Here is a 27254-nt window from a genome sequence, read left to right on the forward strand (position 1 = left end):
GATGGATTAAAGACTTAAATGTAAAACCCAAAACCATAAAAACTCTAAAAGAAAACTTAGGCAATACCATTCAGGACATAGGCACAGGCAAGGACTTCATGACAAAAACACCAAAAGCAATTGCAACAAAAGCCAAAATTGACAAATGGGATATAATTAAACTAAAGAGCTCCTGCACAGCAAAAGAAACTATCATCAGAGTAAACAGGCAACCTACAGAATGGGAGAAAACTTTTGCACCACCTTACACCAGTCAGAATTACGATTATTAAAAAGTAAGGAAACAACAGATTCTGGGAAGGCTATGGAGAAATAGGAACACTTCTGCACTGTTGGTGGAAGTGTAAATTAGTTCAACCATGAAATATCATTTGACCCAGCAATCCCATTAACCTGATATATACCCAAAGAAATACAAATCATTCTACTCTAAAGACACATGCACACATATGTTTATTTCAGTTATTACCTATTAACAATAGCAAAGACATGAAACTAACCCACCTACCCATCAGTGATAGACTGGATAAAGAAAATGTGGTACATATACATCATGGAATACTATGCAGCCATAAAAGGGAATGAGATTTTGTCCTTTGTAGGGACATGGATGAAACTGGAAGCCATCAACCTCAGCAAACTAACACAGGAACAGAAAACCAAACATCACATGTTCTCATTCATAAGTGGGAGTTGAACATTAAGAACATACTGACACAGAGAGGATAACAACAAACGCCAGGGCCTGTTGAAGGGTAGGGGGGCGAGGGGAGAGAACTTAGAGGATGGGTCAATAGGTGCAGCAAACCACCATGGCACGCATATACCTATGTAACAAACCTGCATGTTCTACATGTGTATCCCCTTTTTTTTTAAGAAATAAGAAAAAAAAAAAAAAAAGAAAATACTTTCTGATCTTGCAACATTTTCTTTTAAATAGCCCCAGTTGAGAGAGGTGGGTTCAGTCTTTAGAAATAGCCAAAAGAATATGGAGTCACATTTAGAAAACCCAGAAAAAAGAAAAAAAAAAACTATGAGTAATCCCATTTTTAGGACAAAATTCATTAAATTACTTATAAATGTTTTACAGGAATAACAGTATACTATGAAGGAGTTTTCTAAAGAGGAATTTCAAAAATATCGCAAGCCCCATTATTAACTGACATCTTCAAAGATAACCATTTGGAGGGAATTGTCTTCCTTTGCATGCTAAGTATGTCTGGGCAATTGGCAAGGTGGGTCTGAGGCACAGGGGAAAAGTCAGGTTTAGAAATATGCATTTGCCTGAAATATGCATATAGGAGTTAGGTCATGCCATAGTGTATGAAACTGCCCATAATAAGAATCCAATGGCAGAGAGAAGAGACTGTGGACAGCGTTCTGGAAGAGCCAGCTTTAGATGGACAGAGACCTCAATGTCAGTGAGAGATCCAGGAAAAAATGAGAGGTACAGAGGAAGTGAGAGAATAGAGATTGGCTGACAGTGCTAGTCACTGGAAAGAGATGCATTTGGAGAAAGAAAATGTGGTCCCAACCTGTGTGTGGAAGACCTGGGTGAGAGCGGAGGAGAAAGGAGCATGGAGTAGAGCCAGTAGCCTGTGAATGGATAAGCACATCAAGAATTTTTACAGCTCAAAATGCAAAGATACCACCTACAGTGAATATTTACAATTTTCCAAATTTATATAACCTCTTTGAGGTTACTGTTTCATTAACTAGATTAGACTTGAAATTTCTTTTGGTTGCCTTTCAAGACCAAATTTACCCCACAAATACTTGGTTGCCTTTCAAGACCAAATTTACCCGTCTTAGGAGGATAGGCAAATGAATGTACTACAGGTTTCAAAGCACTGCATACAAGTCATCGTACCTGTCAGAGTTCATCCCATGTATGAATTTATACACTTATTTATCCAAATTGACAGTGCAGCTCTTCAAGCATGGGAACCCTTTTCTTCAGCAACTAGCAAATTTTAGGACAATTGCTAGGCTCCCAAAGTTCCTTGATGTTACTAAAATAATCAAGGGTCAGGTGTTTATAGTCAGACTCCAAACATCTATATGCATCTCACAGTTTACCTGGACACTTAGCTTTCATATGTGCAGTATATGTGTCTCCCTTCTCAAATTTTCAACCTTCCCTCCTTCAAAAATATATTAATACTTACTATATGCCAAATGCTCTGCTAGAAATTATGTCTTCCTGAACATTTTGTCAGAATGTTTAACACTTGTGTATGTGACTTTAGTGACACCTGAGCTTTCACTACCAAGGGAAGCGTGCAGGAGTAAGCTAGCATTTACCTTTCATAAACTTTTGAAAGTTTTTTTTTTTTTTTTGCAAAAAAAAAAAACAGCTTTAGTGAGGCATAGTTTGTATGTTATACAATTATGACTTTAACAATTGTAGACTTCAAAAGTCTACAGTTTAAGAGTGCTCACTTTAGAAGTTTAAAGTCTATAATTCAGTAGTTTTTGGCATACTCACAGGGTTGAGCAACCATGGCCACTCTCTAATTTCAATCCCCCTCAAAGGAAACCTTGTACACATTATTAGTCATTCTTCAATCTTTCCCTTTCCTCAGCCTCTAGCCACCACTAGCTTGCTTTCCATCTCATGATTTACCTACTCTGGACATGTCATGTAAATGGGCTCATACAATGTGTAATCTTTTGTTGTCTGGCTTCTTTCACTTGGCAGATTTTCAAGTTTCATTCATGTTGCAACATGTATCACTACCTCATTCTTTTTTAAGAGTGAATAATATTTCATTGTACGTATATACCACATTTTGTTTACCCATTCATCAGTTGATAAACATTTCAGTTGTTTTCATGCCTTGGCTATTATAAATAATGCTGCTATGAACTTTTATGTATATGACCATTTGTGTGGACATGTTTTTGCTTCAACTTGGATATATATTTTGGAGTAAAATTTCTGGGTCATATAGTAACTTTAAGTTTTTGAGGAACTGCCAAGTTGTTTTCCAAACAAGATGTACCATTTAACATTTCCATTAGCAATGCATGAGGTTTTAAAAGTTTCAGTTTTAACTCAATGTATGCTCCAACAAAAACAAGCCATACATTTATTAATTTGGTATTTATACATTAAATCTCATTATCCTGATAACTATCTTGCATTTTCTACAGCACAAGACACAAGATACTTTCTCTTTACTGTGACATTGAGATAATACTCCATTGACTTCCTATTTCTTTCATTCTAGCCAAGGAGAGATGACAGAAGCAATTAAATACTTGGAAAAAGTTGTGAAAATTGCAAGAAACAATTTTCAAAGCCTAGATTTTGTGAAAGCAAGTACAATGCTTGGGGACATCTACAATGAAAAAGTGAGTCTATGCATTTCTTTTTTATAGAGAAATTTGCAGTGTTTAGGGAGAAATTTGCAGCTTTAAAAGTCTCATGTCATCCTTGTCTTCCCACAATGTATTATGCAGAGTGGCCAGGGATTGCAGGATGTAGTTAATGCCCATGGCAAGGACTGGGAGGAGAAATGCCTCTTCTTCCTCCTCCTCTTCTTCCAATACCTCAGGGCCATATGGGGACAGTACTTACGAGGTGCTAACCCTGATTCATACATTCATATTCAGTGAGGATTCTAAGTGACATTGGATTTGAGGAGCAATTAAAATATTTAATTCAAAGGAAATTGATTGTAACTGTTGGCTGTTATCTGCTTCCACTGACATTCATCTGTCTCACTCCAAATTCTTTATTAATCCAGCTGTGGCATTCCTTAGATTCCTTAGAAAAAGAAGTGACAATTCTGAAAATAATCTGTAGACAATGTAGAGTGGAATTTTAGCAGCAGATTGATTACCTGAGAGAAAACAGAAAGAAGAAAAAAAAGTCCAAAATAAAATTATCCAAGTCAAGAAGCTATTATTAGTATCATATACTGGTCATAATGGACTTTAGTCATATTTTTTCCTGATTTTTATTGCATATTCTCCTTTAGAAATGATGTGAAAGAGCCTCGTTTCTCTGACTATAATTGCTGTTTCGATCATGAATAAGATTTATCATTTTTTAGGGTAATTATGTTTATACATTTTCTGTTAATACACTTTCTGTATGTGTACTATACACTTTCTGTTAATCGCTTTGATAGGCTAAGTATGTAGTGAATAAAATCACTAATTCCAAAACCGCACTGCCTGAGTTAAAAACCCAGCTCTTTCACTTATAAGATCTGTGACCTGGGGCTAGTTACTTAAATTTCTAGGTGCCTCAATTTTCTCATCTCATAAAGTTGTTGTAAGTATTAATTTAATGTATGAAAAGCACTTAGAATAGTGCTTTACAGCAGGAGAAGTATTATCTTTATAAACTTTTGTTGTTCTGCACCCGGAGTGGCATCAAACAATTCCCCTTTGCCAGACCCTCAGATGATTCTGAGTGGCAGTGGTATTCAATCCCATTCTCCTAACCACTGCAATATTCTGTTGTTCACCATAACATTATTTCAGAAGGATTTAGCATTTTTTTTAAAGAAATCAAATTTGAAATTAATTTGAATGAATGAAACTAATATTTTAATCCCTGATGTGGGGAAAGTGCTTTCAGACAAAGTCTCTCATCTTCTTTCTCTCTTTCATCCCCTCTCTTGCTCCTCTGGGCTCATTTGCCTCCCCTGTCTCCTATTACTTGATATCTGAAAAGCCCCCTTTTCTTCTCACCCTCTTTCTCCCCACCTCCCTTGCTCACCTTGCTCCCTTCTGTCCTGCACCCTTTCTTCTCCTTTGCTCTCTGACCCCCAGGTCGTCCTCTGCCTCTCTCCCATCTCCACCACTTTGTTTACCCTCTTTTTTTTTGGCCTCCCCTGTCTGTTGCCCTAGCTGTGCTCAGATTTTGCCTGTCGTGTGCTTCCTCTGCTACCCTGTGGCTCCCCAGCCATGTCTTTGCCTTTATTGACTCTTCTCTCCTTGGTTTTATATTTGCTTTTGTTTGCTTTTCAGGATACACTAGTGAAAAAAAGACAAGACCTAAACCCTTGTGAAGCTCACAGTCTAAATGAGGGAGCTTCTCCTATAGCATAGGAGAAAAGACATAGTCTGTGAATATATGCAGTATGATACGGTGTATGAATCAACTTATATATTTAAAGGCACATATATTTGAAGATAGTGCAAATGCCCAGAATCCTCCAAACTTTCCATTAGAAAAGGGATAGATAAACTGATAAAGTTTAACTTCTGGCAGTTGACATGGCTTTTGGATATTAATTTCTTATATTTTACCTTCAGATATTAAACTCTTCTCCAAGAATCAAACATCAGATAATAAAATACACACTGATGAGATATAAACTTCTGGCAAAAACATTAAGAAAATACAAGCATAAAAATATTGTCCCTCAAAAAAGTTTGTTTTCCTTGTGCTTTTATACAGAAGATCTGGGTTTGGGTATTGTTTGGAGGTAGGGTAAAAGGTTGTTGGCACAATCTCTGCTCACTGCAACCTCCAGCTTCCGAGTTGAGACGATTCTCCTGCCTCAGCCTCCCGAGTAGCTGGAACTACAGCACATGCCACCATACCCAGTTAATTTTTTTGTATTTTTAGTAGAGACTGGGTTTCACCATGTTGGCCAGGATGGTCTCAATCTCTTGACCCATGACCCTCCCACCTCAGCCTCCCAACGTGCTGGGGTTACAGGTGTGAGCCACCACACCCGCCCTGAAGAACTTTCCTTTTTAAAGCTCAGATCTCTCCCTTCAATTCCAAACTCACACCCAAACACCTACTTGACATCTTCACTTAGATTCCTTCACTATAACGTACTAAAAACTGAACTCATCATTCTTTTCTCTAAATTTTATTCTTCTAACAACTTAAATCTCAACCACATTAGAATATTATTTAATCATTTTCCAAACAATCTTCTCTTTTTAATCTATGAGCTCCTCTTATCTTCCTCATCCAGGCCCATGGCTTTTAAATACTATCCATATGCCAATGACTTCCAGATTTGTATCACCAACCCTGATCTCTCCTGGGACTCCAAACTTGTAAAGGCAATTGCTTCCTTAGCACCTCACCTGGATTTCTAACACATCTCTCAAATGAAACCTGCTCCTCTCTAGTCTTCCCCATCTTAGTAAATGATCCATCCATCCAGTCACTTAAGCCAAAAATCTGGAAATCCTTCAGTTCTTTCAAGCCTTCTCTCCCCGAGCTCCCTATTCAATCCAAAAGCAAACTCTGACCTTTAAGCTACCAAAATATATCTCAAATCCACCCACTTCCCTCTGTCTCTACAACTGTCACATCAGTTTATGACACTATACTGTCTCACCTAGACACTGCAGAAAGCCCTAAACTCATCTTCCTGTATGTACTCTCTTCCCTCCAACCCCCACATAGGTCAGTTTCTACACAGACACCAAAGTAATTCTTTTAAAATGTAAATCAGCTTTTCCGCGAGGGCTCCAAACGGTGTTGTTCTGGATTCCCCTCGTAACTTAAAGGGAAACTTTCACAATGTCCGGAGCCCTTGGTGTCTTGAAAATAAATAAATTAAATAAAATAAAATGTAAATCAAATCATGCGGTTTCTCTGCTTAAGACACTTCCATGATTTCTCATTCTTCTGAGAACATAAATATAAATCCTTACCCTGTTCTAAAATATGAGATACCTCCCATCCCTATCTCTGACCTCATTGCTTTCTACTTTTTATCCACTTCACTGTAGCCAAATTGGCCTTCTTGGAGTTCTTTAAGCATGTCAAGCTAGTTCCTGCCTTACAACATTTGCCTTGGCTGGAATGCTTTACATGAAATGCTCTGAACTTCACATTGCCGGCTTCTTATCACTCAGATCTCTGTTCAATGCCGCATCTTCAGAGGGGCCTTCCCTTAGCAACCAAAGAGTGGCCATCAGGTCATCTCCCCACCCCCTCTTTTTTTTAATAGAGGCAGGGTTTTGCCATGTGGCCAAGACTGGTCTTGAACTCCTAGACTCAAATGATCCTCCTGCCTCAGCCTCCCAAAGTGCTGGGATTACAGGCATGAGCTGCCCCACCCGGGTCATTCTTTAAAATTACTGTGTTTGAATTATCCATGTAGCATTTATCTCATAGTTTTCTCGATCATGTTATTTTCTTATTATTGTTGTTTAATTTGTGCAAAATGTAAGCTTAATGAGAGCAGACACTATATCTGCCTTGTATATTATTCTAGTCTCTAGAAAAAAACCTGGCACAGAATTGGTGATCAAAAATATGTCCATTCCTTGAACCAATAAATACATTTGTAGCCAGTTTGATACCACTTAAGAGTAGTATTTTCTCACTTGTGAAAGTTTAGACTTCTATTTCATTTTTTAGTTTATTTTTATTTTTATGTTTTTTGAGACAGTGTTTCGCTCTTGTCGCCCAGACTGGAGTGCAGTAGTGCAGCTTCGGCTCACTGCAACCTCTTCCTCCCTGGTTCAAACAATTCTCCTTCCTCAGCCTCCCACATAGCTGGGATTACAGGCACCTGCCACCATGCCCAGCTAAGTTTTGTATTTTTAGTAAAGACAGGGTTTCACCATGTTGGCCAGGATGATCTTGAACTCCTGGCCTCAGGTGATCCTCCTTCCTTGGCCTCCCAAAGTGCTGGATTACAGGTGTGAGCCACCATGCCCAGACTCTATTTCATTTTTGTATAATATTTTAAGATTCTGAAAACTTGTTCTGAATCTTTAAAAGCAAACTCAATATTTTCTGACTTCATATTACTCATGAAATGCAATTATATTCTTAACAATTTTCAAGAAAAAAATACTATTATAAGACTAAAATTGTAATAATTGGAAAAATATTGGCATTACCTTTTCTGTAATTATTATAATAGTTATAATTAGAACGAGCACATCTTAAAAATATCCTATATGCTAGTTAGTTACCTTTTACTATGTAATCATGGAAAATGGACCTTTCATCCTACCCTCTGGGTCTTTTGATGGCCTGTTAATTGAAAATATATAATTAGTGTAAAGTGGTCAAATGAGAATGTTTTTAGAGGAAATAACTAGGTTTATAAGATTTTTCATTCCTTAATAAAATCATAGAATAATGACATAGTTAAAATAATGCTGTTTCCAACACTAAAATTATAGGGAAAATGGGTAGGAAATGATTTATCCCTACTACTGAGAAAATGCTTATTTATTTGGAGCTTGCTCATTGAATAGAGTGACATTTTAGACACTAAAAATCAGAATAATTCATGAAAATTCTATGTTATAATGTCATAATTCAAGCCTTATTTCAAGGTCTATGATGTCATCAAGATCTTGTTCTGGAATTGTCTGCTAAATGCTTATCAGGGATATTAGTAACATTAAATGACATTGCTCTCTTCCCATAGGATAAATTTAGGAAGCGTATATTCTCAAACTCATATTTAAGATTGCCAAGACTAATTACTAGAATCTTCTGAATTTTATAGTAGAATAGGGATTATCTGATAACAGAAATAATCAGTAGAAAGTTGTACTTAATATTTGGAGAATAGATTTAGACAGTAATCTCTTTAAGAATTAAACATCCGAAAATACAATATACATTAGCAAAATCTCATTCTAAAATGGCATGTATAGAAATGCTTGCATCTTAAAAAGAATTAATGTTGTATTTCTTTAGTAGTATCTTAAACTAGAGAAATTAGAAAAACTGGTAGGTTTATATCTATTTAATGGCAGTTGTGTGTGTATCCAAAGATGAAATACTAAGTACAGTTTGAGGGAGGAATAATTCACTAATTATAAAACTCCTGTTTTAAAGGCAAAAAGGCACTTATATAAGATCTAATCAAAATTTTAGGCATATCAATACTTCCACTTAATAGTAAGCTCAAAAACTTGAGTGGAAACTCCATTTACTGCTACCTCCCCATGGGCTGGCATTTGACCTAGCTCAGAGTGGTTGCCACATGAAAGAATGAATGAATGAGTTAATTTTAGCTTAATAACATATAAAAATAACTTTGAAAATTCATATATATGTCCACTTATTTGTGGTCTCTAATATTTCTAATTAACACTTTTACCTAAAACAATAAATAACTGAAATATCAGAAATATAATTAGAGTAACAATTAGATATTTATACTTTTGTTTCTAAAAAATAGTAATGTTTGGCCTACTCTTATGTATTCATATATTTTGTCCTATGTCTTTGATATCTACCAGGACAATCTATAATTTTAATGACTTTTATTTTCATCATCTTCAATATTTGTATTGTTTCTCAATTATAGTTTACTTCATTGGCATACAAATATCTTTGATACAGTTTTATGTTTTCCTAATTAACCTTTCTTGTATAAATTTTATGTTTTATTCTTTGAAGAAAGAAAGAATGGTTCACCTCAACAAACAAAAGTTACTTTTGATGTAATATGGAGGGACTCTCTTTAAATTAACCAAGTTGGTTGGCATGAATCATTTGAATAAACGGTTCACCTAAACTGTCCTTGTGGGAATATACCATAGTGTTATATGTGCTGTTCCTATATGTAACAAAATTATCACATAAGTCCTATTTCTCCCCCTCCTCACCTTTCTTTATTCAATTTCTTTATTCAATCAGTTTGACTAATGTTGGAGCTTCATTATACAGAGGAGTGCAGAGTTAAGGCTGTGTTTTAGCTGTATTGCTGTAATGTATAAAGCTGTTCCTGTGCTGTTTTTATGTCCGTTTCCTTCATAAAATACTAGAAACTGACTTAAAAACTCATACAGTAAAACATTCTCTCCTATAAGGGTTTCTGTTCAAAAGAGTGTACATGCATGTCTTTATTTGTGTGTTTGGTGGGGTGAGGAGGAGAGAGAAGAGTGGAGGGGAGGAGATGGTGGAACCTAAAGGGTTATAAGTCAGTGAAGAAAGGAAATTTGGTACCCTAGAGACTTTACAAATATAGATCAGTCCTAGATAATATCCTCCTCTAAAAAAGAGATTTTCATGAGAATTTTTAGAAGATTTAGGGGTGGCAGAAGATACTCTTTTCTCTGAAGTGCAATGTCATTCATTATCTGTAAAATAAGAATAATATTTTTCTCATAGTGTGAAAGTTAATGACATTATGTCAGAATTTAGAATGACAGAATTTAGCATTGGCCCCGATGCTTCATAAGAGCTAGGTAAACAGTATTTATTTGTGGACTATAGCTTTTAATAGAGGTGACAATGACAAACAAAAAAACATCAACAATAAAATCTGAATTTTTGCAGCTCAAGCTGTTGCAAAGGACTTATTGAAGAGATATTTACATGATCATTTGATTGGTGCTAGTGACATTAAGATCACATTTTTCAGAAATCTTGAATGCCTCAACATTCTCGGTTAAGAATGGCATGTGCACATGGGAAAATAAGAGCCATAAAAGAATTAGAGGATAGATACATTTATTTTCACCAGCCATTAACTAAATGAGCCGGCTGAAATGACCTTTTGCTGTGACCAATAACAAAACACAGTAATCCCAGCAATTTGGGAGGTCAAAGTGGGTGGATTACTTGAGGTCAGGAGTTCAAGACCAGTCTGGACAACATGGTGAAACCCCACTGCTACCAAAAATATAAAAAATTAATCCTAACTACCTGGGAGGCTGAGGTAGGAGAATAGCTTCAACCTGGGAGGCGGAGGTTGCAGTGAACTGAGATCATGCCACTGCACTCCAGCCTTGGTGACAGAGTGAGACTCTACCTCCAAAAAAAAAAAAAAAAAAAAAAAAAAAAAAAAAACATATTTTAAAAATATTTTTAATTAGCTAAATCTAACTTTATGAATAGTAAAATTCTATCCAAATCAATGTGAATTGGTTCACTCATTTCCAAACTTCTTTTTACTACCATGTATTAGATTGAAGCAAATGAAACTGCCAATATTTGACAACTTTTTATTGATAAGAACTTAAATCTTTTTTTTAAATTATACTTTAAGTTCTGGGATACATGTGCAAAACATGCAGGCTTGTTACATAGGTATACACCTGCCATGATGGTTTGCTGCATCCATCAACCTGTCATCTACATTAGGTATTTTTCCTAATGCTATCCCTCCCCGAGTCCCCAACTCCCCTTCAGGCCTGGTGTGTGATGTTCCACTCCCTGTGTCCATGTGTTCTCATTGTTCAGCTCCCACTCATGAGTGAGAACATGTTGTGTTTGGTTTTCTGTTCCTGTGTTAGTTTGCTGAGAATGATGGTTTTCAGCTTCATCCACATGCATAGTATTCCACGGTGTATATGTGCCACATTTTCTTTATCCAGTCTATCATTGATGGGCATTTGGGTTGGTTACAAGACTTTGATATTGTGAATAGTGCTGCAATAAACATACGTATGCATGTGTCATTATAGTAGAATGATTTATAATACTCTGGGTACATATCCGGTAATGGGGTTGCTGGGTCAAATAGTATTTCTGGTTTTGGATTCTTGAGGAATCTCCACACTGTCATGCACAATGATTGAACTAATTTACCCTCCCACCAGCAATGTAAAAGCGTTCCCATTTCTCCACGTCCTCTCGAGCATCTTTTGTTTCCAGACTTTAATGATCATCATTTTAACTGGAGTGAGATGGTATCTTGTCGTGGTTTTAATTTGCATTTCTCTAATGACCAGTGACGATGAGCTTTTTTCATATGTTTATTGGCAACAAAAATGTCTTCTTTTGAGAAGTGTCTGTTCATATCCTTTGGTCACTTTTTGATGGTTTTTTTTCTTGTAAATTTGTTTAAATTCCTTGTAGATTCTGGATATTAGCCTTCTCTCAGATGGATGGATTGCAAAAATTTTCTCCCATTCTGTAGGTTGTCTGTTCATTCTGATGATAGTTCCTTTGTGCAGAAGCTCTTTATTTTAATTAGATCCCATTTGTCAATTTTGGCTTTTGTTGCCATAGTTTTTGGTGTTTTAGTCATGAAGTCTTTGCCCATGCCAATGTCCTGAATGGTATTGCCAAAGTTTTCTTCTAGGGTTTTTATGGTTTTAGGTCTTATGTTTAAGTATTTAATCCATCTTGAGTTTATTTTTGTATAAGGTGTAAGGAAGGGGCCCAGTTTCGATTTTCTGCCTATGGCTAGCCAGTTTTCTCAACACCATTTATTAAAAACACCATTGCTTGTTTCTGTCAGGTTTGTCAAAGATCAGATTGCTATAGTTGTATTGCGTTCTTTCTGAGGCCTCTGTTCTGTTCCATTGGTCTATACCTCTGTTTTGGTATAGCAGTACCATGCTGTTTTGGTTACTGTAGCCTTGTAGCATTGTTTGAAGTCAAGTAGTGTGATGCCTCCAGCTTTGTTCTTTTTGCTTAGGATTCTCTTGGCTAAGCCAGTTCCTATGAACTGGATTTTTTGGTTCTAAATGAAATTTAAAGTAGTTTTTTCTAACTCTGTGAAGAAAGTCAATGGCAGCTTGATGGGGATATCATTGAATCTATAAATTACTTTGGGCAGTATGGTCATTTTCATATTGACTTTTCCTATCCATGAGCATGGAATATTTTTTCATTTGTTTGTGTCCTCTCCTATTTCCTTGAGCAGTGTTGTGTAGTTCTCCTTGAAGAGGACTTTCACATCCCTTGTAAGTTGTATTCCTAGGGATTTTATTCTCTTTGTAGCAATTGTGAATGGGAGTTCACTCATTAATTGGCTCTCCGTTTGTCTATTATTGGCATATAGGAATGCTTGTGATTTTTGCACACTGATTTTGTATTGTGAGACATTGCTGAAGTTGCTTATCTGTTTAAGCAGATTATGGGTTGAGACAATAGAGTTTTCTAAATATAAAATCATGTCATCTGCAAACAGAGACAATGTGACTTCCTCTCTTCCCATTTGAATACCCATCATTTCTTTCTCTTGCCTGATTGCTTTGGTCAGAACTTCCAAAATTATGTTGAATAGGAGTGGTGAGAAAGGGCATTATTGTCTTGTGCTAGTTTTCAAAGGGAATGCTTCCAGATTTTGCTCATTCAGTATGGTATCAGCTGTGGGTTTGTCAGAAATAGCTCTTATTATTCTGAGATACGTTCCATCAATACCTAGTATATGGAGAGCTTTTAGCATGAAGCGGTGTTGAATTTTATCGAATGCCTTTTCTGCATGCTGAGATAATCTGTGGTTTTTGTCATTGGTTCTGTTTATGTAATGGATTATATTTACTGATTTGCGTATGTTGAACCAGCCTTGCATCCCAGAAATGAAGCCAACTTGATCATGGTAACTAAGCTTTTTGTTGTGCTGCTGTATTCAGTTTGCCAGTATTTTATTGAGGATTTTCTCATCAATGTTCATCAGGGATATTGGCCTGAAATTTTCTTTTTTTGATGTGTCTCTTCCCTGTTTTGGTATCAGGATGATGCTGGCCTCATAAAATGAGTTAGGGAGGAGTTCCTCTTTTTCCATTATCTGGAATAATTTCAGAAGAAATAATACTAGCTTCTCTTTCTACCTCTGGTAGAATGTGGCTGTTAATCTGTCTGGTCCTATGCTTTTTTTGGTTGGTAGACTATTAATTACTGCCTCAATTTCAGAAGTTGTTATTGGTCTATTCAGGGATTTGGCTTCTTCCTGATTTAGCCTTGGGAGGGTGTATTTGTCCAGGAATTTATCCATTTCTTCTAGATTTTTAAATTTATTTGCATAGAGGTGTTTATAGTATTCTCTGATGGTAGTTTGTATTTCTGTGGATCAGTGATGATATCCTCTTTATCATTTCTTATTGTGTCTATTTGATTCTTTTTTCTTTTCTTCTTTATCAGTCTGGCTAGCAGTCTATTTTTTTTTACTCTTTTCTAAAAACCAGCTCCTGGATTCATTGATTTTTTTGAAGAGTATTTTTGTGTTTTTATTTACTTCAGTTCTGCTCTGGTCTTAGTTATTTCTTGTCTTCTGCTAGCTTTTGAATTTGTTTGCTCTTACTTCTCTAGTTCTTTTAATTGTGATGTTACAGTGTCAATTTTAGATCTTTCCCACTTTCTCTTGTAGCATATAGTGCTATAAATTTCCCTCTAAACACTGTTTTAGCTGTGTCCCAGAGATTCTGGTACGTTGTGTCTTTGTTCTCATTGGTTTCAAAGAACTTCTTTATTTCTGCCTTAATTTTGTTATTGACCCAGTAGTAATTCAGGAGCAGGTTGTTCAGTTTCCATGTAGTTTTGTCATTTTGAGTGAGTTTCCTAATCCTGAGTTCTAATTTAATTTCACTGTGGTATGAGAGATTGTTTGTTATGATTTCCATTCTTTTGCATTTGTCGAGAAGTGTTCTATTTCCGTTATGTGGTCAATTTTAGAGTAAGTGTGATGTGATGCTGAGAAGAATGTATATTCTGTTGACTTGATATGGAGAGTTCTGTAGATGTCTATTAGGTCTGCTTGGTCCAGAGCTGAGTTCAAGTCCTTAATATTCTTGTTAATTTTCTGTCTTGTTGATCTGTCTAATATTGACAGTGGAGTGTTAAAGTCTCCCATTATTATTGTGTGGGAGTCTACATCTCTTTGTAGGTCTCTAAGAACTGGCTTTCTGATTCTTGGTGCTCCTGTATTAGGTGCGTATATATTTAGGGTAGTTAGCTCTTCTTGTTGCATTGATCTTTTTACCATTATGTAATGCCCTTTTTTGTCCCTTTTTTCTTTGTTGGTTTAAAGTCTGTTTTGTAAGAGACTAGGATTGCAGCCCCTTCCTTTTTTTCTTTGCTTTCCATTTGCTTGGTAAATATTTCTCCATCCCTTTATTTTGAGCCTGTGTGTGTCTTTGCATGTGAGATATGTCTCCTGAATACAGTATACCAATGAATCTTGACTCTTTATCCAATTTGCCAGTCTGTGTTTTTTAATTGGGGTATGTAGCTCATTTACATTTAAGGTTAATATTGTTATGTGTGAGTTTGATCTTGCCATTATGATGCTAGATGGTTATTTTGCTCATCAGTTAATGCAGTTTCTTCATAGTGTCGATGGTCTTTACAATTGGGTATGTTTTTGCAGTGTCTGGTACCACTTTTTCCTTTCCATATTTAGTGCTTTCTTTAGGAGCTCTTGCAAGGCAGGCCTGGTGGTGACAAAATCTCTCAGCATTTGCTTGTCTGTAAAGGATTTTATTTCTCTTTTGCTTATGTAGCTTAGTTGGCTGCATATGAAATTCTGGGTTGAAAATTATTTTCCTTAAGAATGTTGAATATTGACTCCACTCTCTTCTGTCTTGTAGGGTTTTATCAGAGAGAGCTGCTGTTGGGCTTCCCTTTGTGGGTAACCTGACCTTTCTCTCTGGCTGCCCTTAACATTTTGTCCTTCATTTCAACCTTGGTGAATCTAACAATTATGTATCTTGAGTTGCTCTTCTTGAGGAGTATCTTTGTGGTGTTCTCTATATTTCCTGAATTTGAATGTTGACCTGCCGTGCTAGGTTGGGGAAGATCTCATGCATAATATCCTGAAGAGTGTTTTCCAACTTGGTTTCCAGTCACTTTCAGGTAGTGAAAGTGATCACATGTGGGCTTGACTGATCAAATGTAGGTTTGGTCTTTTCACATAGCGCCATATTTCTTGGAGGCTTTGTTCATTCCTTTTCATTCTTTTTTCTCTAATCTTGTCTTCATACTTTATTTCATTAAGTTGATCTCCAATCTCTGATATCCTTTCTTTCACGTGATCAAGTTGGCTGTTGATACTTGTGTATGCTCCACGAAGTTCTCGGGCTGTGTTTTTCAGCTCCATCATGTCATTTATGTTCTTCTCTAAACTGGTTAATTTAGTTAGCAGTTTGTCTAACCATTTTTCAAGGTTTTTAGCTTCCTTGCATTGGGTTACAATATGCTCCTTTAGCTCAGAGGAGTTTGTTGTTACCCACCTTCTGAAGCTGCCTTCTGTCAATTCATCAAACTGATTCTCTGTCTAATTTTGTTCCCTTGCTGGCGAGGAATTGTGATCCTTTGGAGGAGAAGAGGCTTCTGGTTTTAGAAATTTTCAGCCTTTTTGCACTGGTTTCCCCCCTCTTTGTGGATTTATCTACCTTTGGTCTTTGATGCTGGTGACCTTTGGATGGAGTTTTTGTGTGGACATCTTTTTTGTTGATACTGATGCTATTCCTTTCTGTTTGTTAGCTTTCCTTCTAACATTCAGGCCCCTCTGCTGCAGGTCTGCTGGAGTTTGCTGGAGGTCCACTCTAGACCCTGTTTGCCTGGGTGTCACCAGCAGAGTCTGCAGAACAAGATTGCTGTCTGTTCCTTCCTCTAGAAGCTAGAGGGGCCCCCACCAGATGTCACCCAGAGATCTCCTGTATGAGGTGTCTCTCGACCCCTGCTGGGAGGTGTCTCCAAGTCAGGAGGCACGTAGGTCAGGGACCCACTTGAGGAGGCAGTCTGTCCCTTAGCAGAGCCCAAGCACTGTGCTGGGAGATCTCCTGCTGTCTTCAGAGCCAGGAGGCAGGGATGTTTAAGTCTGATGAAGCTGCGCCCACAGCCACCCTTTCCCCCAGGTTCTCTGTCAGAGGGAGATGGGAATTTTATCTATAACCCCCTGACTGGGGCTGCTGCCGTTCTTGCAGAGATGCTCTGCCCAAAGCAGAGGAATCTAGAGAGTCAGTCTGGCTACAGTGGCTTTGCATAGCTGAGGTGGGCTCTGGCGGGTTTGAACTTCCTGGCGGCTTTGTTTACGCTGTGAGGGGAAAACCGCTTACTCAAGCCTCAGTAATGGCAGACACCCCTCCCCCAACCGAGCTCAAGTGTCCCAGGTCAACTTCAGACTGCTGTGCTGGCAACGAGAATTTCAAGCCAGTAGATCTTAACTTGCTGGGCTCTGTGAGGGTGGGATTCACTGAGCTAGACCACCTGGCTCCCTGGCTTCAGCCCCCTTTCCAGGGCAGTGAATGATTCTGTCTCACTGGCGTTCCAGGTACCATTGGGGTATGAAGAAAACCTGCTGCACTTAGCTCAGTGTCTGCCCAAACAGCTGTCCTGTTTTGTGCTTGACACCCAGGGCCCTGGTATTGTTGGCACTGGAGGGACTGTCTTGGTTTGCAGGTTGCAAAGACCATGGGAAAAGTGTAGTATCTGGGCTGGAATGCACCCTTCCTCATGGCACAGTCCCTCATGGCTTCCCTTGAGTAGGGGAGGGAGTTCCCCAAACCCTTGTGCTTCCCAGGTGAGGCAACACCCCACCCTGCTTCAGCTCGTCCTCCGTGGGCTGCACCCACTATCTAACTAGTCCCAGTGGGATGAGCCGGGTACCTCAGTTGGAAATGCAGAAATCACTGGTCTTCTGTGTTGATCTCGCTGGGAGCTGCAGACCAGAGCTGTTCCTATTCAGCCATCTTGACAGCCACCACAGAACTTAAGTCCGATATAGCTTAGTCTAATAGATACAACTTTCCTACTAAATTAATTTCAAGATATTGAATGGTGAGTAATCACAGGTCTTTAAAAGAATCTTATCCTAACAGCCCGCTTGCCATCCTTTTCTTCTTGAATATAAACTGTGTAACTGTGGAAAGGTCAGTGTGGGACATGCAAGGATAAGGATAGAAAATATGTGAAATGGTGACATTCAAAGTAATAAAGAAAATTATTTCTCTTTCCTTTTTAGGGACACTACAAGAAAGCTTCTGAATGCTTCCAGCAAGCTTTTGATGCAACGTTAGAGCTAATAAGCATGCCTCTGATGGATGAGACAAAAGTCCACTATGGAATAGCAAAAGCTCATCAGATGATGCTTACAGTGAACAACTACATAGAGTCTGCAGATCTTACCAGCCTCAATTCCCTGCTCTCATGGAAGGAGCGCAGAGGTGACATTGAACCTGATCCAGTTACTGGTAAGGCATTGGTTTTTAGAACACTTTAATTTTCATATCATTCTTAATGGTTAAGTCACTTTCGTTGGAAAGGTTTACTCAAGTGTTGGTGATTTTAATTTGATTGGTAATTTTAATTTTATGAATCCATTACTACAAGAAGGTTGGATATACGTTTGTGCTAAATTATACCTTTGATGTTTAAGAGAAGCATAAAATAGTGGTAATAATGTGGTGTACCTGATAAATCATCATTCTCATGCTGTTTTTTCTTTTTTCATCAGTTATCTTAGTCAACACTATGCACTGATGAGGCATAAGGAATGTGAAATAAGCCCATGGTTTTTTAGTATGCTCAGCGTTATACCTTACTGAAAAGAGTGACTGTCGATGAGCGCCAATTTGTCTTGTGCTTGTACTTCACCGATGATAACTTTCCAATTTTTTTATCAGTTTGAGTTTGAATATTAATTTAGAAAATACTTGGTAGTAATCTTTCTCAATTCTACTTTTTTTTTCCCTACATGCTTCTTTATATGAAGAATTCTATTTAAAATAGTGCATTAAAAACAAACTACTAGAAGGGATTCAGAGGTCGGTATTATGTGTCAACTAGGCTTGGCTCTGGTCCCCAGTCAAGAACTTCAGAATGGGATATCTTAAAAATGAAAACAAAATAAAATAAAAACAATACTACCTATGACAGACTTTAGGGTTTATTTTATTTGTTTGAAAATCAAACTTTTTAAAGTAAAATATTTTAAATATTTTTGACCTAACTCAAATGGAATCATAAGGCAAAGCTTTTGTAATGTAAAGAAGTGTCTTCTATTTGATTTGAGCTCTTTGTGTTCCCTTGTGGTCATTTAGATGAAACAACAATCTATTTTGGTATTTCTTTCCTCCATAGAATAAATTGTAAAAACTAGCAAATTAAGCACAAATGGGTTTTGTTAACTTTTTTATGTCAGTAGAATATTACTTAACTACTCACTGTCCTCTAGTTATAAAATAAGGAAAGATCTTCTTCCAAATACATCCATAGTAAAACAAGATGATATTTTTTTAAAAAATGGCAGCTTGTTGAATTTCAGTGTATTAAAACACCCCCAAGGTCCTATTGTGCTTACTTCAGCATGCTGTCTTGTCATCACGTGTTTGAGAGTTCTGTAGCTTTGAGTTACATATCCTTCAGATTCTCATATTTTCTGCCCAGAATGGGCAGAAGAAACACAAAACATAGGAAACATGGCCCATATTAGATGACTTATTCTGACGAAGGTTTAGTAGAAGGTAAGTGAAGCTACTCACACTTTCAGGTTTATTTTGGATAAACTTCAGCTATCACAATGGTAATTATGAAAAAAAATTCCTGAAAAAAGTATCTTCTGATCAGATCTATGTCTATCGAGGCAGTCCTGAATTTTGCTTTTAAAAAAGTATCTTTTGCTTTTCTTTGCTCTGTCAAATTATTTATTTTTCTACACTTTGTATGTTTTATTTCCCTGTTTTTATGCGGTCATATTTTTTTCCAACAGGACTTAGGAGCAGAACAAAAGCATATCAAAATATTATTCAGACATTAAAAACTCAGCTATTCGTATGGTAGAGGGGGGCAGATTAGTTGTTCAGAATGCTATAAAGTAAAACACTCCCTTGCTGATTTATTTCACCTAGATTAGAAATATATGAATGGATGAGCTACAGCATTATAAAACTGAAAAATAATAACCTTTGGGATCCAAGTATAAGTGAGAAATTAATTCTCATACTACTGGCATGTTTAACATTTTTAGGGGTATCCATTTTATTTGGAAATATAACCTGTAGGATATTATCAAACACATTTGTTTACATAGACATGTTTTTTTAGTTCAAAAGACACTAAATTCTGCTTTAAAGTGCTTCAAAAATACTTCTTGATCCCTAACTCTTAACACTATCTCTGCTCTGCTCAAAAATCTTCCTTGGCCCCCAATGCCTACTCATTAAACACAAGCTTCTCAACCTTTTCTGACCACCTACCTCCCCTGCCCTTTGCCACTCCCCCGACCCCTGACACACCACATACCTTATTATCACTGACTTTCAGCTCTAGCCCCAACCAAGAAAATCTTGCTCATTTTGCTAGGTCATTCTCAAATGCTGAAACCTTCCACCATGCCCTCCCATTTTAATGTGATCTCTTCTCTGTCCCCATTGAATGTCATTCATTTCTCTCCACCCACTTTGCATTTGGCATATTCTGTATCCTTCCACAGCCATTTCTGTAATCGCCTTAACTGCCTGATTAAGGGTAAAAGTCTCTTGAAAACAGGTCCTGGCTCTTGGTATTCTCTACAAAAGAAGACACGATGTTTGACATCTACTAGGTACCAAGTAAATATTTGTTGAATTAAATAGAATTCAAAATGAGTATGCATGCCCTAATCATAAGCTAGTTAGCATTAACTACTTTTTAAAACAAAATTCATAGTTTCCCCATCTTCTTGAAAATCCTGTGATCCAACACTGCATTTTGATTACCATCCAATTATCACATGAATGAAGGACAACACTCACCCGACATGATGTCAACAAAATGCAAAAATACAAAAATATTATTTGGAAATCTGAGCAGCTTTTAAGTTTTCAACTTTTGCCTTTCTTCTAAGAGGCATCTTTAATCTTGCCATTGAAGGGTCCCATATATTCAGAAAAAAAGCAGATCAAAGATCTGAAAGATACATTTTAAAACTGTGCAGTTATCTTCACCTCTGAGACTTCCATCCTCCAAACAAATCATTAGCTCAGAGAGCAGGCAATATTCTTTTAAGCAGAGGAACATGACCCCCTAAGGGAATAGAGCAGTGAGAGCACTCAGGTCTCTAGATGAAATAGAACAGTGACTCACCAGCAATCATCTCTCATCTTTATACCTTTCAGAGGCAACACAGCAAATACCAGCACCTTCATTCTATTCTAACACTCTTAGATATGTTTAAAATGATTGCTTATGCTTCCTTTACAATATTAAAATAAGAATAGATTATCCTCCCAAACTTAGGGGTTTAGAAAAAATTCGAATTTATTGCAGTTCAATAAAATTGTTCATCCTAAAGCAACTGACATTGGTTGGCTCCAAAAGGCTTAAGGGCCTATGAATTTCTGCTGATTTCTCCAAAATATGGTTTACTTTCCTTACTAGAGCTATAGAGCTATTATCTGTACAATCAAGAAGAATTTTTCTTAAATCAAAGGCTCATTCATCTGGACTTTAGAGTTCTCAGACCCACATGTGGAACAGTAACACAGAAACAAAAGCTTTCCTTATTCAACTTAATAGCAGTGTTAACCTAGAAATGTAATTATAGCCATTTAAACGCCAACATTGTTAACCACTTCACTGATAATAATCATCAGTAACATGGTTTTAATGTACTTTCTTATTGTAGCCAAATGTAAATGTTATCAGAGAAATAAGATGCAAATCCTGACTATAGAAATATAGTAGATTAAAATGGTGACAGTCATTACTTAAAGACACTATTTTCTACAAAATGGCATGTAAAGGTTCCTTGAGTGGCAATGATATCATCCTAGGCTTATAAATCATTTAATATTCTTAAAAGAAAACAATCAAAACCATGACTTTATCTCACAGTCTTGGCTTATGTTGGCTTCATGTTGAGCCCTGGGCTTAACGTTGAGTCACATTTTTGTAACCTGTTCCTTACTTGTATTTTTCATTCATGAACTCAACCCTTTAAAAACTAAAACATGAAAAAAATCACAGTCACAAATGAGTCCTCAGCTTTTATTACAATCAGCTACTTCTGTTGGTTAATAACTTTAATAATGAGCAGGAAGTCATGGAATTAGCCAAAAAGTCAGCAAGCAAGTAAGTTTCATCCATCTTATCATCACAGAGCAACTCTCTGTCTCTATTAATGTTTTCAAAACCAAGACAAAGAAAAAGAAGAGTCTGGTGAAAAATATGACTGCATCAGAGCTCACCTGCTGACAGCTTGGTGGCATTCAGAGAGGCTATTAGTTAAGAGTCCAGTGATCTGAGTTCCAACATCATATTGAGCACTAATTAGCTTTGTGACTTTCAGCAAAAGATTTCATTTCATCTCCTTAGCCTGTTACCTGAGGTTCAAAATAGATGTCGATAAGATTCGCCTGGAACTGACCATGATTTCTTAGTAAGAGCATCTTTCTAACTAAATATGGTATTTTGTAGTCTTTAAGAGTACAATCTAGATGTTTATGAGCATTTTATTTGTTGTTTTTCTCCCTACAAACATTGGCTTCTGTGAGTTTCCACAAAAGAAAACTTACTATTTTTATTATACATTAAACAACTGAGGAAGACCAAGTGTATTTGATCCTTCTGCTAGAATTTATAATAAAGAAGTTTCTAGCTATCTGATGTCTATGCAGTTTTACTTTTCCCTGGTTGGCACTGTTGAGGTTGCTAGTTGTAGCGAACTATTTTATCTGAAGACTTTTAATTTATCCTCCTTTATTAAACCCTGTGTCTTACTTCTCTGTAGCATTTCCTCAACCCTGCCCTATCCCCCACTGTTCCTGGGGCTCCTGATTTCTGAATATGCCTGCATTTCTCCTCATGATTATCCCTCTTCATACACTTTAGTTTGTGACTGCCTCTTCCCTCTTAAATCTGCTGCCACTCCTATATCCTCTTTCCATCTTCTGAAAATAACTTAAAATCTTGAGCTTTTTTTGAGTTTTATAAAGTCATGAAATAATTAAATCATGTGGCACCAAGGAAATCACTTGGCGCACAGTTTTTATTTTCAAATGTCCTCAGGTCCAGTGCAGTCAGGCAATAATAATCCAAAAGAGGACATGCATCTGTAATCTAGTTCTCTAGAATTCTAGTCCAAGGTACTTTACATGTGTTGCCCTTTCTTATATATCACTTTAGAGTTAGTATAAGCCATGTCTAACATTTTTTAAAATTACATTTTAAATTAAAGTGTGGATAAAAATATTCATAATAAAAGGAAACAGTAAGACTCTACTTCTGGTCAAGAGAGAGTAAGAGGGACAAGATTTATCCTCCTGAAAAACACATAAGACAACTGTTGAAAGTGGACAACGGGCAGCACTGGGCAGTGATTCCCAAGGAAGGGGAAACAAAGGAGCTGAGCTTCATGATGGTCCTGGGGCATTGCCTGGAGAAAGTTCCCAGGCCTTAGCATAGGGAGGGAGCCAAGGCAAAGCCCAGCAGACTTCTTGAGTTAAGGAGACCGAACTGAGCTCAAGGAAGCCAATGTTGCTAGAGTTCATAACCAAGAAAAGAAACATTGAAGAAGCTGTCTGCACAGAGAGCTCCAGAGCCCTGCAGTCTTCAACTGAGTACTGATCAGTGTGTGTATGTGAAGCTGGGAATAGTGTGCATTCCTACCAGCCAGAATGGGGCATTGGGAGGAGTGGGAAAAAAATTAGCTCTAGATGTAAGGCTGATTTGGTCCCACCTAACAAAGCTTAGAAGCAAATTTCAAAGGATTAAACTGTTCTCAAATAACTTAACTGAATCCTAGAACAAAACTCAAGAATATTTATAGGAATAAAAAATATGTAGCACCCTAAAAGAAAAATTCCCTGGGTTTGGCATCCAATCATAATTACCTAGATGTTCCAAGAAGCAGGAAGATATGACTCAAATGGGGAGAGAATAAATAAATAGAAGCAGACCCAGAAATGACACAGATAATGGAATTAACGGACAAGGGACATAAAACAGCTGTTAAAACTATAGTCCATGTGTTCAAGGAGGTGGTAGGAGCTTGAAGAGTACTGGAAGAAATGAAATGTCCGAGATGAAAAATAAACTTAGTGGGATTCGCAGCAGATTACACAATGCAAAGGAAAAGGTTAGTGAATTTGAAGACATAGCAATAGAAATGAAACTATCCACAGTGAAATACAGAGAAAAAGTACCGAACAGAGCATGTCAGAGAACTGTGGGTCAACCTCAAGAAGCCTAATATATGAATAAGCTGCAGGCTGCAAAGGAGAGGAAAAAGAAGATAGATCACAAATATATATTTTACAAAGTAATCGATGGCCAGTTGTTTTACAAATTTGATTTAGAAAACCAAAAACTGGAATTTAAGAAGCTTAATAAACCCTAAGCAAAAGAGACATAAGGAAAATAAACCCAGGCATACCATAGTCACAGTGTTCGAAATTAACGACCAAAAGAAACATCTTAAAGCAGCTAGGGTGAGGTGGGAGAGGAAGGACACTTTACATACAGAGATAGGACACAGAAAAGGACAGAAAGATTGTTGTAAAAATTACAGTTCAGAAGAAGATATTTAAAGTACTGAAATAAAAAAATAATCATCAAACCTAGAATTGTATACTCGGTGGAAATATCTTTCAAAAACATAGACAAGATAAAGCTTTTGCCAGGCATACAAAAGCTGAGAGAATTAATCACCAAACATCAGTACAAGAAATGTTAAAGTCCTACACACTGAAAGAAAATGAATCCAGTTTGAAATCTGCATCTGTACAAAGAAATGAAGAACATGAAAATTAGAAATATATCAGTAAAAATAAAATACTTTTTCATTCTTAATTTGCTTTAAAAATAATTGATCATTTAATGCAAACAAATAATAATGCATTGCAGGGATTATAACAAATGTGAAAGTAAATGTAAATTAAATAGAGAAATCTGATTTTGTAGAGGCGCCTTCAGTTTCCACCAGGCAGATGGCTGCCAGCCTGGAGACCGCCATAGCTCGATACTTGAACTGAATGTTGTTAGTGCTCATCAGCCTCTTCTTTGAGAACCCACTCTTTTAACACCCAAATCTCATTGCCTAGTTGTTGGGTTCCTTTTTAAAAGGGATTTGTTTTTAATTTTGATCTTGTTGGGTTTTTTTTCCCTAAGATTGCAAAAACTTTATCTGGCTTAGGATAGGTGATACATTTTGATCCTGGGTATTTGGGGGCCCCAAATCATCACAGCCTCTAGCACAGAGGAGGCTTTTAATATTGGTTTTGTGGGTTTTAATGGCTTTCTTTCTATTTGCTATGAGAAATTGTTTCAGGCTGTTGGTATACATCTTTGCATCCAGATCTGGAATCCACCATTTCTACAAGGAGCCCCAACAAAAGAAGTTTTTGAAAAAGCAAAAGCAACTTCTAAAAAATCTAAAAATAAATAAAAAAATAAATAAAGCTAATGATCCTAAATATGTACCCTTGGTGATATAATCACACAGAAATGATGAATTCCAGTTGGCTTTAAAACAGAGAAATTTGACTGTACATCTTTAATGGACAATATCCTGAAAGATGCCTCCTGCCCAAAAAATCTAAAACTTTTTTCAGTAGTCCTGTTATTGCTGTTGAGGTTGATATTATTATTTATGGGACTCTGATGTATGGTTTAGGAGACATTAAATGGATAATTACTTAATATACGAAGTCTTTTATTCACAGTGTCCCTATGGACTAAGAGTCTCACATTGTGTAAGTTTCCCCATTTGAAAATTGGGGTGCAACAGAGGTGATTAGACTACAGAATCTCTGAATTCCTTTTTTGTTCTTTAAATTTGTGATTCTTAGGTTTCTGAGAAAATTCTTATGCTTTTAAGTTTTATTTTACTCTAATTGAATTTAAGATGATCCAAAAAAAAAAAAAAAAAACCCAAAAGGATTATTATGAGTTTTAAAGCATTATTCTCCTTAATATGATTTGCAATAAATTCCATACAAATAACTCCTTTACATTGTTTCTGCCATGCTATTGCAAATGTATCAACATATGACAGTGGGGATGGAGGTGGGAAAAAATAAAGGTTTATGAAATGAATCATTATATAATCTCAAACAAAAGTACTTCAGAATTCCTTAGATATACCCTAAAATAACACTTCTTTAAGAATTCCTGGGGAGCCATGGTGGCTCTTGGCGCTTGAGGAGGCAAGGCTATGTGTTCAAGGCCAGCCTGGGCAAAATTAAGAAACTCTCATTCATTAAAAAAAAAAAAAAAGAATTTCTGGAACGACAAACTGAAATCGATAATTCAGAAAAACCCTAGAGAGATAAGTCTGTAAATCTGGAGAAGGTATATTTCAGTGATGGGAAGTCTTCTTTGATTATAGCCTCCAGTCGTTGGGCAGGCAGGAATTTGGGCTTTGAAGTCAGTCAATTGATCTCTTCATTTGAATCCCAGCTCCTCCCCTCCATAGCTGATGGACCTGGGTAACTTTACCTCTGTTCCCTCATCTATAAAAGGAAGATGACAGTTCCTCCCTCACAAAGTTGCCTTGAGGATCCACTGACAGAATGCACGTATCAGCCACCTGCCTAGTGGCCATTGCCTGACTTCTTACCTGCCAACAGAATCCTGGCTGTTTTTCTCTCCTCAAGGTTCCATGTCCTTAAGGGAAAGTAAGGCCCTTCTCGATCCGTAGCGGTTGAATATTTGCTATATAATCCAGTCACTTTGATCTCATTATACTTGCCAAGTGACAGCTTCAGGAAGGATATGTGACACAATCTTAACCATATAAGAGAAGAAAATCTTCTGATGAATTCCTGAGAAGATTTTCTTCATTCCTAAAAGGGAGCACAAGATAAGGAATTCCCCTTTTCCTGATTTTAAAAGTTGATGTGTGAATATGTGATGCCTGGAGCTGCCATGGCCAACTTGCAACCGAGCTGTCAAAGTGCTGAGGATGGCAACGAGAAAGCACAGAAGGAATCAGATGCGTAACGAGTTCCATGCATGCCAAAGTAACCAACCCTGGAATTACCACCACTACTTTTTATTAATGTGACATAAATGTCCCTATTTCTTTTTTATTAAATTGACAAAACAAATTATTTATATTTATAATGTACAACATAATGTTTTGAAACGTGTTCATTGTGGAATGTCTCAATTAAGTATATATATATATATATATATATATATATTTTTTTTTTTTTGGAGGAAGAACACAAACTCTACTGTCTTATGGATTTTCTAAAACCAATGCATTGGCCAGGTGCAGTGGCTCACGCCTGTAATCCCAGAACTTTGGGGGGCCGAGTTGGGTGAATCACCTGAGGTCAGGAATTCGAGACCAGCCTGGCCAACGTGGTGAAAACCCATCTCCACTAAAAATACAAAAATGAGGTGGGCATGGTGGCAGGCACCTGTAATCCCAGCTACTTGGGAGGCTGAGGCACGAGAATTGCTTGAACCTGGGAGGTGGAGGTTGCAGTGAGCTGAGATGGGCATGGTGGTGGGCACCTGTAACTCTAGCTACTGGGTAGGCTGAGACATGAGAATTGCTTGAACTCAGGCGGCTGAGGCTGCAGTGAGCTGAGATCACGCCATTGCACTCCAGCCTCAGTGATTAGAGCAAAACTCCATGAAGAAAGAAAAAGAGGAAAAGAGGAAGAGAGGAAGGGAGGGAGGGAGG

The 27254-nt window shown here is 37.1% G+C and overlaps 1 protein-coding gene across 2 annotated transcripts in view; it reads left to right on the forward strand.

Annotated features, from left to right (window-relative positions):
- The window catches only part of TTC29 (tetratricopeptide repeat domain 29), a 237582-nt gene that overhangs the window by 126317 nt on the left and 84011 nt on the right, over nucleotides 1-27254 (forward strand). For both annotated transcript variants that reach the window (XM_032246444.1, XM_032246443.1), the window contains exons 9-10: nucleotides 3234-3357; nucleotides 17604-17832. In XM_032246444.1, coding sequence (XP_032102335.1) covers nucleotides 3234-3357; nucleotides 17604-17832 — 353 coding nt within the window. The remainder of the gene's footprint in view (nucleotides 1-3233; nucleotides 3358-17603; nucleotides 17833-27254) is intronic.

Source organism: Sapajus apella, unplaced genomic scaffold (genome assembly GCF_009761245.1).
Source record: "Sapajus apella isolate SASKATOON/1434 unplaced genomic scaffold, GSC_monkey_1.0 scaffold61, whole genome shotgun sequence".
Taxonomy (NCBI): Eukaryota; Metazoa; Chordata; class Mammalia; order Primates; family Cebidae; genus Sapajus; species Sapajus apella.